Genomic DNA, 12,868 nt, shown 5'->3' with positions numbered 1-12,868 from the left:
GGTCACTGAAAATAAAGAATACACTGGTGGTTGTGACTGATACGTGGGGGGCTGATACTATGATGAACAAGAAAGAGACAACGTTATTATTTGAAGCTTTCTTTCGATAAGAAATAATCTTGTAGGTCACAAAAATAACCACGTACTTTAACGTGTCCAAACATAGAAGTCATCTGATGCAAAACAAGATATCCATAAAAATATAAAGCGACTCTACACGCCAAAACATTTAATAAGAGATTTATTATCCAACTGCTGTAGTCAATAAACTTATCAATGAAAGAAGGAGAGTGTGGTTTTGCGTGCGCGCGCCGACCTGTACAGCAAACAGGTTTTCTACTGTACAAATAACTTTACAATATCGCTGTATATTTGTACTGTTATTTGGACGGTATTCGCTGCAGTTGGATAATAATGCTCTCCGGATTGGCTACGTTACTCACTATCTTTTCTGTGATAGATAGTGAACGGTGTGGCAATGTGCGCTTGTTAACAAAATGACGGCCGCTTCTGGGCATTTTCAAAGTGTCTGTGAAGAGGATTTAGATAAAGTTTTGAACGACTAGTAGATTTAAACTAAAATAATTAGATTATTCGCTCTCGATTTGGACGCGTGATAGTTGCCTCGGGCTGCGCCCTCGTCAACTATCACGCAATAGAAATCTTGAGCTCATAATTTAATTTCCTAACTGATATGAATATTTGACAGCATATTTTATGAAAAATAAAATATTGGCGAGAACTAAACCTCGACCAGACCAACTTAATATCATTCATATTAACTCTGCCCTACCCGCGCTTGAATCACAATACGTCACACAGTCGTCTGTCATTTTAGTGTTCTTTAGTCCCCTGCAGTTCCAAGTCTTAGGTACACATGTGCCATCGATAACAAACTCTCCTCCAGCTCCCTCGCACTTGTCACACTCGCCATCTTTAGCCTTCCAGTCCTTGAAGATAACCCCTACAGACCAATACAGTTCCAATTAAACAAAACAGATTTTTCCTTTAAAATTTCTTGCAGACTCAAGTTGGTAAACAATCGAATCGACCATATGACAATTTCTTTTCTCAATTTGACGCGGAATGATTATTTGTTGTTATACGGAAAAGAACGCAAAATCTAGTACTGTAGCTTTCGAAACTCCAATAAAACTTGGTACTTTGCTTGAGTATAAATTTGGATTGAATTTTCAAATTCCTACAGAAAAGTACCAATCGATACTGTAGCGCTGGGCCTGACAATGATGCCCGGAAAAAACGGACATCCAGTTTGCATTTTGTTTGAGTCTCTCTCGGAAACACCTCTCTATCCTTCGAAAGCATATACAAAGTGAGGACATGTAGTTAGGAGGAGTGCACTAACGCGATACTAAGCAGAAAATAAAATGAAAATTGAATCACCAACCCAAGGGTTTGAATTCAGCACTGTCACCTATGAATGCCAAATTTCCGCCATATAAGGATACAGTCTTGGCTTTATCTTTGAAAACGTCTTCGACAAAAGCACCATCTTTGGACTTCACAACCAAACATAAATTCGTGCTCGTAGCAACCAAGCCGTCTTTACTCTTTGATAGTTTCACTCGCAATACATTGATGTGTTCATACTCTTGAGAATCATTGTAAAGGCTTTGAAACTGTAGAGTAAAATCAAACCACAAATTAAGGCTCAAGAGTCTTTTGAATCGACATTTAATATAATAATGTCTGATTAGCTATAGACATCCACAGTGCTCAAACATGCTGCGCGCCCATTTCCCACAAACTTCAGCTTATAAAGACTCCATTTGTTTGAAAAAACCCTCAACATCCAAGCTAAAGGTTAGGAAAGCTACTTAAAATTTAAGAAACTTTTTTACGTTGTCACACGTAGAGAATTTGACAATAGTGATCCACGTAGGTTATTAGGTTCTAACTGATGGTTTGCCAACGATCTTAAAGAGACGTTTTATTACAAGTGTCAGACACATATGTACTCAGGATCCTACCAAACTTCCGTGAGACTACTACTTATGCTGGAGAGCCTCCTTGCACCCGACAGAGATACTGGCTGGTGGAGTCGCCCTTGCCAGACGTTTGACCTCAGAGACCATACTAAATACATACGGTCGAACCTCTATTGAGCGGCCACCCCGTATCAAGTGGCCAGTTATCAAAGTCCCGAAATTATTGTCAGTAAAATCATGATAATGTAAATGAAACCCCTATTAACCGGCTACGGATATTAAGCGGCCGCAGCCACTTTTTGGTCGTCCCGATGAGAGTTTCTCTATTGTCTTTACCCCTATTAAACGGCCGCCCAAAATTTAATATACGTAAATTAACTTTGTTTTGGAAAAAGCGATGGCAGATAAGAGTCCGAAATAGAAGGTGACGAGTGTTAAAACATACCAACATACGTTTATCATGATTGTCTTGAAGTGACGCCATGTTTCGCGGCTAAGAAATTAACCCGATGGTGAAAATATTCAAGGTAAACAAACCCCTATAAGCAGCCAACCCGTATGAAACGGCCACCTCCCATCTCCCCGAGGGTGGCCGCTTGATGGGGGTTCGACTGCATGCATGTCCTTGCCCCCCGAGCTTAAGGGGTTGGGATGTGAGTTAATCCCTCTATTGGTTACAGAAAACAATATGCCGGTATAACACAATCACCGTGAAGTGAAGGACTAGGACCAGTTGGAAACACGTGGTTCAAACATGTCACTGATATTAGCCTGGAAGGTACTGATCATGTTTTTAGCAGGGAGAACAATAATGAAGAAGAGGTAGACCCAAAGCAACATGTTGTCGAACTAACTAGAATAAATGGAGCTGGCTTTATCACGTGACACAGGTGGAAGGCGAGCTGAAAGTGCAAGGTATTGACACGTGACCTTGTACAACAGTTAGACGTACAAAAGAGAGGCAAGGACAACCGAAAGTGAAGCCGGATTTGTGCGTTTAACCGCTGTATATTTCACCAGAGCCACTAAATTATCCTCTAACTGAAAAATAATTCTTTTAACAGTAACAGTCCAAACATCACTCTAAAGCAGAACAAGGAAGGGATTTCTGAGGAGAAAGTCTTATTTTAAAGAATACCCATAACTCAGACAACCAGACAATTTTAAATGTTCCCAATCCTCGTCTAAAATATACAGCGGTTCTCAGTTAGTCTTTTATTACGTAATTTTTAAATGTGATTTTTTTTTATACGTGCTTTTTGCTGATATACGTTTTTAGGGTTCTGTTACTATAATCCATTTTTCAGTACTTTTACAGAATCCCTTTGACCCCTTTAATAATAGATTCATTTCGATATGAAACTGAGAACAAGAAGACCAAATGTAAGGACTTATGCTGGAAACATACTGCGTCAGGTTGCCGTTCTAGTTTATACTGCTAATGGCAGAAAAATGAAGTTCATTATTACCCCCATTCAATTACAACCTATACTGTGGTACTTACAGTTTGCGACATCATCAACGCGACACTTCTGTATTCAAATGATGATGTGTCTGCTAGCTGTTCATCCCAAGGAAACCTGAATATAATACTCAGGACCGCACAAGCTGAGCACAAATGATAAACGGGTGAGTGTGCAAAATCAGCGTGGTTGTCAATTTACTTAGGGGTAGCCCTGTCCAGTATTGGTAGCAAAACCAAAAGCAACGAAATAAATCTGCGACAATCGCATACGCAGTCAAAGAAAAACAAATTATGTCACATTTTATTCAATATCTCTTTTTTTTAATATCCTAGGTTGAAAAACAAAACCTGCCACTGGGACTAGAAATATAAAATTGTTAAGAAAATGTTTGAGTCATAGGTGTGAATTTTTTCCTTGAATTTAGACTTTTGGATCTCTGACTTCCTGACTCGGGTTTGATAGAGATTTTTTAAGTCTTAAAGGTTTTTACAGACTAGCGATGCCTCTTTCTTAGTCCCAGGCGTCCTTTTCCAGCTGACTCGACTTGGCGCGAAATTTCAAGGCACCGAAAAGTTAGGCCGGCCCAAATGTGAACTTCATGTTCGTTCTCAACGGCTAGGTTCTAGGCTTTGAAGCCTCGATTTAACTGAATTCGGGACTAAGTGATTTTGGAATAGGACATTTCCGAATACATTTAGCCTCTGTCTCAATTCGAGTCTTGGTTCCCATCCTTTCATATGAAAATAAGATTTTATTCACATGAAAATTAAACTCATTTTCCTATGAATGATTGTGCGCCATTCCTTGGGATATCGCACTTACTTGGTTTCATAGTTGTCTGTGTTGGCTCGGTTACTGGGGATGCGGTTGCAAAGACTGAGGTTGGCGCGGAAGAGACATTAGACGACGGAGGTGCAACTTTTAATGGCAGTGATGGTGAAGGTGATATCACAGTTGACGCAGGTCCTGCGGATGTTAACTTACTTGGTGCTGAGGCGATCGTTGACACAGCGACGCTGCTTTGCCCGCACAAGGCCGCATCTGTGAACGTCGGACGCAATTATTAATCACTTATCAATCAGTTCAACTTCGTCTCGCTCACCAATGTTCACTGAACCTGGGGCGAATAGTTTTTAAGAATATTTTTCCGAGGTATTTATCAAGACCTACGAATTAACGAACTAAAACATGAAAACACAGTGTAGAACTGCACTGATGCAGTTATTCGTTTGATTTGCATACACGTATGCAGCCGTAGTTTTAATGATATAAACTTGCAGGTACATTGATTGTGAAACAGTTTTATTGCACATCGAGTTAGGCAATAAAACAAACAAGCGAACCACTACAAAAAATACATTCATTCACAGTCGTACTATCGTCTAAAAACGAGTCGCTTCAATTCGAAGAAAATTTGAATTTAACTAGATTTCGGTCACTCGATCTGACCTGGCGATCAACGAAATTGCTTCAACGTTTTCCAAGTGGTCTGAATGGAGCTAAGGACAGACTGTTTTAGAGTACTCATTCCTCTCCTTGAAGGAACGTTTTGTGTTCATACGAACAGGGGAGCTAATAATTTTATTTCTTGTTAAAAACTCAAAAAGGGAAACATTGCTGGGGACACATTCGCACAAGACGTCTGAGTTGACTTTGGTTTACAACTATATATACTGTTTTATGAAACGTTCTTGCAAAACAGCTTGGAGTTTATGTTCCTAAAGGCGTCGGGTTAGCTGGAAAGAAGCGAGAAAAACAACTAGAGAAAGAGAAGAACTACCTATAGGCTTGGGGCGAGAAGGAGAAAAAATTGTTTCCCTTTCGTCACCCGCCTGAATTGGTTCCAAACTGCCTGTAAGTTACCTCCATGACGATTTACTGACTAGCCTGTAAAAGGCTAAATGAGTTTCTTGCTCGTGCTATGTGCCATAGCTTGGTACAGTCAACGATAAAAATGGCACAATGAGAAACGTTCCATCGCGTTTTGAAGTCCGATGAAATAAGAAATGGTTCTCATGCATATTTTTCCAGTTTGTAGGTCAGTTTTCGCCCAAAAAGTAAACATTTATGAAACACATGAAACAGTTCTAACCTGGTAAAAAGGAAGCGACATGTACCAACAGAAGCACAATGGTTGGTCCACAAGACATGCTTGTCAAAAATGAAAGTTCTTTTTAAAATCTAAATCGAGCGACGCATCACCAATGACGGACTCTTCAACTGTTGAAAGCTGATTCAATTTGATTGCTGTTTTTTCCATTTCTATGTAACTTTAGTGCATTTAGAATCTCTCAACGTCAAGTATCGGACAAAATTTCAACCCAGCTGTCAGAAAACGAACACTGAAGTCTGTCGTCTGTCACCTCTGCATTAAAATACAGATCTCCGACAAGGTCGAGAACAATGTTCCCGAGCGAAATCGTGTGTCCAACATTTTACAATACACTTGTCATTACCGTGGGATTTACTCCAACCTAGCGGGAATGAAGCTCTTTTAAAGCGCTGAAACTGTTCGTGACAAATTCTTTCTCCGTTGTCAATAGCATTGATACTGCAATTAGCGCTAATCTAAACGTCAAACAATTTTAAGAATGATGGTTGCATCATGAGTTTGCATCTTGTCGTGGTTCTAAGAGTAAAGCTAATGGATATTTTTTTGTGATGTTTACTTACTAAAAGAGCAGTTTGTCAGCGTTTGCCTTGAGAAAGGAAGAACCATTAACAGAAAAGTAGTGTTTTGAGTATTAATTAAAGCATACTTGCACTGCAGCGCAATTACATTACTAGACCTACTGGTATTCATCCGTATACGGGCTACATATATGTACAGTGGTAGCTCGGCCCCAACATAAATTAGAAGAATTTTCCGGGGCGACAATACCAACATTTCAAAGAGTTCCTGACAAATTCACGTCAATCAAGTGTTAAAACAGCATTCTGACTGGTCTGATCCTAAATTTGTTTCATCAGTTATTTCCTAGGAAAGTTTAGATCGGTTGAAAAATACCTGGAAATGTTCTATCGACCATAAATTACTGGATAATATTAATGGGTAATATTAATGAGTATCAAAGGGTTGCTTTGTGTTGTTTGTTTTTTCGAGTGAATATATGACGCATCAATTTAAACGGAGGGGGAAGAGCCGGGTGGGGGAGAAAGATTTAAAGACTTGAAAGATGATCGCATTATATATACGTGGTTTGCTGTTGGTTGGCTATTGTTGTTGCTGTTGTGTTGATGTTGTTGCTGCTGTGGTTGATTTTGCTGTTTACTGTTGATGGAAAGTCAGTGTAGATTGTCTTGACAAAGCAAGGATTTCCCGCACAGTCAACGGAGCCCCAACTCGACCCTTCCCCCCTGACTTAACTGACCCCTCTAACATACCGATAGCAGTGGTGAAGTTAAAAACTATATATTGGCGTTGAGAACTAACCGCTACAGCCTCATTTTAATATTTTATGCGCATTATTAAAACTTGTACGATGATGAGCTTTGTTTTGTTTTGTTTGCTTATATTTGTTTACATGTTTGCTTGATTTATAATGGTAATAGGACTGAGTGGAGTCCAATTCGGTCTGTAATCATACGAGTGATTAACAAAATCGGACGACCGCGAAGCGGGAGTCCGATTTGTTGAAAGTTGCGGTTTCAAAAATATCCGGATACGTGTGGACGGGGCCTAGCTAAAGCGCGACGAAAGTTTGGTGACCAGGTTTTAACGTTCAACTTGTGTTGCTTCCACGGGCAACTGGCTCCGGCTCCAATGGCAGCTTGTCGGCCTTTGACGTCATTGGTAGCAAAGCGCGCGAAATTACAGGCGACTATATTGTTACCATTGGAAACTAGGAGAGTTGCCCGTGGCAACACCGCAAACTGACAATCGTAGTATCACTCAATACTCCTTTGATAAATGAACAATAACAATGCTACTCAACTACATTATCTTTTGCTGACGTAGACTTCTCGATTTGAGCCTTTTGATGTTGAGAACGCGGGCCACTCTCTGTAACGCAAAGCTTCATTGGTAGCGTTGCGTGACAGAAAGAGGACCAGAAGTGGACTAGCACCACAAGAGTCTACTTAACAGCCTTCATTAGCGACCACATTTAACCTCAGTGAATTTCGGAGACAAAAGAATAGACATTTAATTATTAGGCAATGTTTAATAAGTAAACGCCAATGCTACTCAACTTGCACTTTCAGGTACAACACCCTTACAACGATCTTCTTTTGTGGAGAACGCACTGGGCTGTTTCTGAAAAGCGTGACACATTACCCCAGTGCTCGCACAGCAAAAACGTCTACATTGCAGGCTACACTTATCTCAAATTTGCTAGCGGTACATCTCTCAAAACTACATTGCCTCTAGCTAAGATACTTAGCACCTTGAGTTAGCTTGCGTTCGTCGATAAAGCGTCCAAAAGGTATAATAAAGTAGTTTGTAAATCAAAAAACATCATGCTTCTGCAGTCTCGATGGTCGGAAAATTCAAGCCAGTTAGCATTTACGGAAAGCCGGTAAACAAAATTGTACAGATGTTGGTTTCATCTCATTTCATTGATTTTTCAGGTATATCACGTACAATTTCATCAAAGAATAAAAACGCCGGTTACCGTTTGCAAATATCTGCATTAGTTCCGGAGATATTAAAGTTTGAAAAATGTGGGACATATGCAAATGAGATGACTGATGACGTCATACACTCAACCCAATGCTATATCAAGTCTATGAATAGAGCTATCTCAGTCAATAGGCCCTTTGCAAGATCCGGTCACATGGTACTGAATTAATTACGCTGGGACGTTACACAGTGGGACTTCCAAAACAAAGGAAAGTCGGGCTGGACTGGTACGAGTTCCTTTTTTTTTGGAAGTCCCACCGCGTAACTTGCGTCCCAGCGTAATTAATTCCGTACCATGTGACCGGATCCTGCAAAAATGGCGTTTCAATTACTCATGATTTCCCTCTATTTGTAAACCATCAGTTTCGTTTCATTCTATATTGAGTATGGAAGGATGTTGCAGACACATTACTTCGACTTTTGAAGCAAAAATTTCGGGAAAAGAGAAAAGTTTATTATTGTTTTGAAGCAAAATAACGGAGAGCCTTCCGTCATCGTCGGGCGAATTTTACACATTTGCAAAACTGGTGTTGTTCCGACTTTTGGTTCTTGTTGTTCGTGATTTAGTGCTAACAATAAGTGCAATAGCCTATAATGTTAACAACAACCTGGATGAAGTATTGCTGGCCATAGTTTGCACTGTGTACCACAGGAACATAATTAACAGAAGCCGTTTAGCTCCGAAAGTCGCTGTCACCAGAGCTTTTGTTGCTCTTGGCTCACGTGTATTGGTAGAAGAGACAAGCTGGATCGCATGCTGAAAGTCAGTATCCCACATTCCTACATCTCTCGTTGAAGATTGTTGTTTTCAGTAAGATACAGTACATATGTATCGGTAGTTTGGGGTCATCAGTCTCTTTCTCTTTGGTGAGTGCTTTTAAAACGCCCAGTAAAAACTTGATTCACGGCATGGAAACTTATGCCTCGCTGGATCGAAATTCGAGCAAGATTTTTAAGTTCTAGTCATCTTTAAAAGTAATTAAATCAATTATTCAAATCCAAGCCATCAGAGGGAATCTGCCATTGAAGCTGCCCTAAGTTAAGGTCCTGTTTATTGACCTTCCCCTTTGAAAATCGTGGGGGTGTTCTTTGAGGCAACACAGGTCCCATTTGTATGGTCTCGGGTACCCGGGATAACCCTCCCCCTGAGGCAACTTTATCAAGTGCTTGTATGAGAAAATGTAGCCCATGTAGGCCGAGTAAAAGTTGACACTGGATGATTATTCGTAACTCTTATTGAATAATCAAATGTGCAACTATCCCTCTTTGTTTAAGTTTCCCTCACTCATTTGATCAGAGTGGGTTTTGCTGAGTTAATTTTCTCTTCTTTGATACAAATTGCTGCTTTAAATCTTAAATCTAGGCATTACGTGACGCTCGCCATGCCGAGAGTTGTTCCAGTTAGGCGAGCCGAAGTGTTTATGTATACTCAAAGAAAAGTTGTTGGTTACTTTAGCTGCCAAGGCGAGTCAACTTGCCCACCTGAATTGTCTCACCCCCAAGTCTGGTTCGTCATCCTCGTGTAAACGGTTGGTTGAATTTTGCAAAGAAATAAGTGAAAAGTTAGCTCCGCCATGGTAACTCGGGGAAAGGGTTGTCTTTGGTACACAAGAGCCATTCTATTTTATTTCCATTTTCCCTCTTCCTCTTCCAACTGATTATGCGAAATATACTGTCCAAACTCTTTATAGGTACTGGTGTTTGAGAGTGTCATCTTTATCACTACTGTGGAATGTACCTCACCATACAGCCACCCCCGTTAACACAGCCACCTAGTTATTATGGCTACTCTATTCTGGCTCAAACAAAAGCTCAGTCGGTCATTTTCTTATTTATTAATTATACAGTCAGATTTTTGTGACCTGTTGGTGACCAGATTAACAGAATTCTGGCACATTGTAGGAGTAATTTATATACAATTTACAGCAAGCAACAGGCATCATTTTGTTAGTGAAGTCCCATGCATATATGTAACTCTTGATTATTTTGAGATTTTATCTTTATTATGTTATCAAGGCAATAATATTTTGATTCCTGCTCCAGCGGTAGTGGAGGGGAACTCTCCTCTATGTGCTATATACAGCTGTGCAGCCCCAAAGGGTATGGTTATTCAGCCGTTTTGGTCATAAATACTCTAGGGTAAGGCTTTTGCCCCCTAGTCTTTAATTTGTTATGTTTTTTAGAATAAGCTACCTCAATTTTCATCATTATTGATAAGACCATCAACAAAAGTCCTTCAAAACTTATGTTTAGGGCAACTGTAGCAGTCACAACAGTCATAAATGGGGTAGGGAAAATCACAGATTATGGTCATAAATAGGTTAAGAGTTTAACTTTTGTGAAGAGGGCTGCACTGACCCCCACCCAATTTTTCTGGGATGTACAAAACACATTTTCTTAGCAGTTACTACAGTCTTGCTTTAGTAAATCAAAATAGTACTTGCTGCCAGGTACTTTATAAAAGTATAACCCCTCCAGAAGCCTTCACAAAGTACATGTAATATCTGGTGCTAACAATTTTTTTTTTGCGGCTGATTAAAATTTGGTATCAAATTGTACTGAACTGGTGCAGATTTAATATACATTATATTTTGTCACACTTAGTTCACTTATTTTAAGACTACTCAGCAGCAACTAGAGCCTCTTGTATGACCATGCAGTAACAGTATATTCCAAACAAAAAAAAGTACATGTATATGTATTACTATCCTGCCTGGAAGAGTGTGTAGAGAGAGCACACAGTGCAGTGCCCTACTGTATGTCTTTTGTTAGGTATAATAATCTTAAATTTAGAAGACTTGATTTCTTGACAACTCTCCTTTAGCTGTGTCACTTCATAATAAATTAGCAGTTTGGTATGTTGTAGCATAGAATTTTAATTAATTAAGTTATCACAACGGTATCACAGAGGTCATGGGTTAGAATCCAGTTCACACATAATTTTTTTTTCAGGCTATAATTTCACCTTTGCTTAAGTTGTGTAGTAAGTTGATCAATCATGTCTTTATAAGTTGGTCAATGTATATATGTCCCACTGACTTATACTTCAACATTTTATCTTAAAGTTTGTTTATTTGTTTTATTGTGTGGTTCTAGAAAATGTCCATACCCACCCAAAGGAGATTATTGGAAATTCCAGGGATGGGGAGGGTCTCAAAAGCCAAACTTTTTAAAGAAAAGTATTAATAAAAATTGGAATTTCCATAGGGATGGGATGGGGAGATCTCTGTTTAATAAATACAGAAATAATATGTACAGACCTGTTATCTGATGTGAACACTGTGCAATATATCCTGGCCAACGAGTTGCCAAGGTGTAGCATCCTTGTTATCAATTTCAAGTACCAAATTAAAGAAGATCAGCATGTTAGATGGGAGAGGGGAATTTTTCAAAATATCATACACTAAAAATATATATATTTTCCAAACTCAATCATGTTAGTAGTGTTAGTGTCTATTTATTTATTTATTTATTAATGAATACCTGTGAAGAGATAGTCATACATTCTTGCAAATATTCTGGGAGTCTCCCACATACCATTTAGATCATCCAGTCCCCCAGGAAAGTTATGAAATTTATTGTCCAAGTAAACTACTGAACCATGGGCTCCAGTGGGGACAGTGCTATTACGATGCAATTTGCAGATGTGCTACATAATATGAGCTTAACAGTTTTGTTACCATGGCAACAGACTGCATTTCAGACCTTCCCTGATATTCTAGGCTTTTCTGGCCACCTCATGGCCTTGATTAATGTTTTTCAAGCTGAAAATCACTGCATTATTGAAATTGGGTTAGAAGGGACTGGAAAAGATTGAGTTGCCAATTGGGAACATATTTTTATAGCCATACTAGTGTGTTGCCTGTAGAACTATAAGGCTACCAAGTTTCAATGATCTCTGCTGTATATATGGTCTGCACTTGATGTAATATTGGGTTTGGTGTATGACATCATCAGTCCTCTCATTTGCATATATTTTACACATTTTAAACTTAAATATCTCCAGAATTAATGCAAATATTTGTTAAGGTAAACAATATTTGTAATCTATAGTGGAATTCTATTTGATACTCCTTAAAATTCTGAATCAAGGGGTAAACATTTGATGTTAGTAGCATGCCAAATCATTGAGTTTAATTTATGCTGCTGACATTTACATGTACTGTAAGGTGTTGAAGAGAATTTTGCAGGGGAATTTGGTGTGTTTATTGAATTGCCAGAGGTTGGTTGGCTGGTTTTGTTATTGCTTTGTCATTATCTTCCATGTATTTTTTTTAAAAAGCAGAGTGGTTGGTGGCAAAAGCAAAACTGGCAATATTCTCACTTACCTGTGTTTCTAAAGTCATGTTTTTAGGTTTTTGTGGTCAATCTATTAGTAGCTGCACTGTCTTAAATTACAATAGAAAAGATGTGATATTAATTATGTAAGTTATACTTTGGTATCGTTCATACCAAAATTATAGTATTTTCTGGTTCAATGTTTGCCTCTGCATTAATTTGATTAAACTACTGTAGTTTATTTTTTAATGGAATTTAATTCTGTCAAAAGGGAGGTGGGAATCTCAGAACAATAGTGAACTAGACCAACAAATATACAGAAATCTACCACCATTGCTTTCATGGCTGAGTGGAGATGAATCTAAGTCAGACCAAAATTACTAGAAAAAAAATTACTGATTTATTGGAGGGTTGAAATGGGATCCTGGCTATGGGAGAGTAGGAATTGGGGCTGAGGGGGGTGGGTGGTGTGCTTGTGAATTTAAGAACCTCTCTGAAAGTGAAAACAAACTGTAGGTTTGAAAAGTTTAAAGCGGAGTTAAAAATTATACTTT

General features: G+C 38.9%; 2 protein-coding genes across 2 annotated transcripts; both read right to left on the bottom strand.

Annotated features, from left to right (window-relative positions):
- Positions 1–47: 47 nt before the first annotated feature.
- On the bottom strand, positions 48–2,433 carry LOC145465060 (uncharacterized). The gene is made up of 3 exons (XM_081448857.1): positions 2,395–2,433; positions 1,409–1,718; positions 48–964 (listed from the first exon to the last, which is right to left on the bottom strand). The coding sequence occupies exons 1-3, from the start codon at positions 2,431–2,433 to the stop codon at positions 774–776; spliced, it is 540 nt and encodes a 179-aa protein (XP_081304983.1). The 3' UTR covers positions 48–773.
- An 832-nt stretch (positions 2,434–3,265) lies between these two features.
- Positions 3,266–7,937, bottom strand: LOC145464813 (uncharacterized). The gene is made up of 3 exons (XM_081448611.1): positions 5,508–7,937; positions 4,238–4,456; positions 3,266–3,557 (listed from the first exon to the last, which is right to left on the bottom strand). The coding sequence occupies exons 1-3, from the start codon at positions 5,563–5,565 to the stop codon at positions 3,436–3,438; spliced, it is 399 nt and encodes a 132-aa protein (XP_081304737.1). The 5' UTR covers positions 5,566–7,937; the 3' UTR covers positions 3,266–3,435.
- Positions 7,938–12,868: the final 4,931 nt, after the last annotated feature.

The sequence above is a fragment of the Orbicella franksi genome, chromosome 13 (assembly GCF_964199315.1).
Source record: "Orbicella franksi chromosome 13, jaOrbFran1.1, whole genome shotgun sequence".
NCBI lineage: Eukaryota > Metazoa > Cnidaria > Anthozoa > Scleractinia > Merulinidae > Orbicella > Orbicella franksi.
This window is presented reverse-complemented; position numbering and strand designations above follow the sequence as displayed.

Bases quoted from the DNA above. Each gene is read 5' to 3' on its own strand.
- LOC145465060 (XM_081448857.1), bottom strand. From the start codon at position 2,433: ATGGCGTCACTTCAAGACAATCATGATAAACGTATGTTG. The intron at 1,719-2,394 runs GTATGTTTTAAC...GGATGTCTATAG, and splicing joins ATCATGATAAACGTATGTTG to CTAATCAGACATTATTATAT. The intron at 965-1,408 runs GTTGGTGATTCA...ATTGGTCTGTAG, and splicing joins TGCTGAATTCAAACCCTTGG to GGGTTATCTTCAAGGACTGG.
- LOC145464813 (XM_081448611.1), bottom strand. From the start codon at position 5,565: ATGTCTTGTGGACCAACCATTGTGCTTCTGTTGGTACATGTCGCTTCC. The intron at 4,457-5,507 runs GTTAGAACTGTT...CGACGTTCACAG, and splicing joins TGTCGCTTCCTTTTTACCAG to ATGCGGCCTTGTGCGGGCAA. The intron at 3,558-4,237 runs GTAAGTGCGATA...ATTTGTGCTCAG, and splicing joins ACAGACAACTATGAAACCAA to CTTGTGCGGTCCTGAGTATT.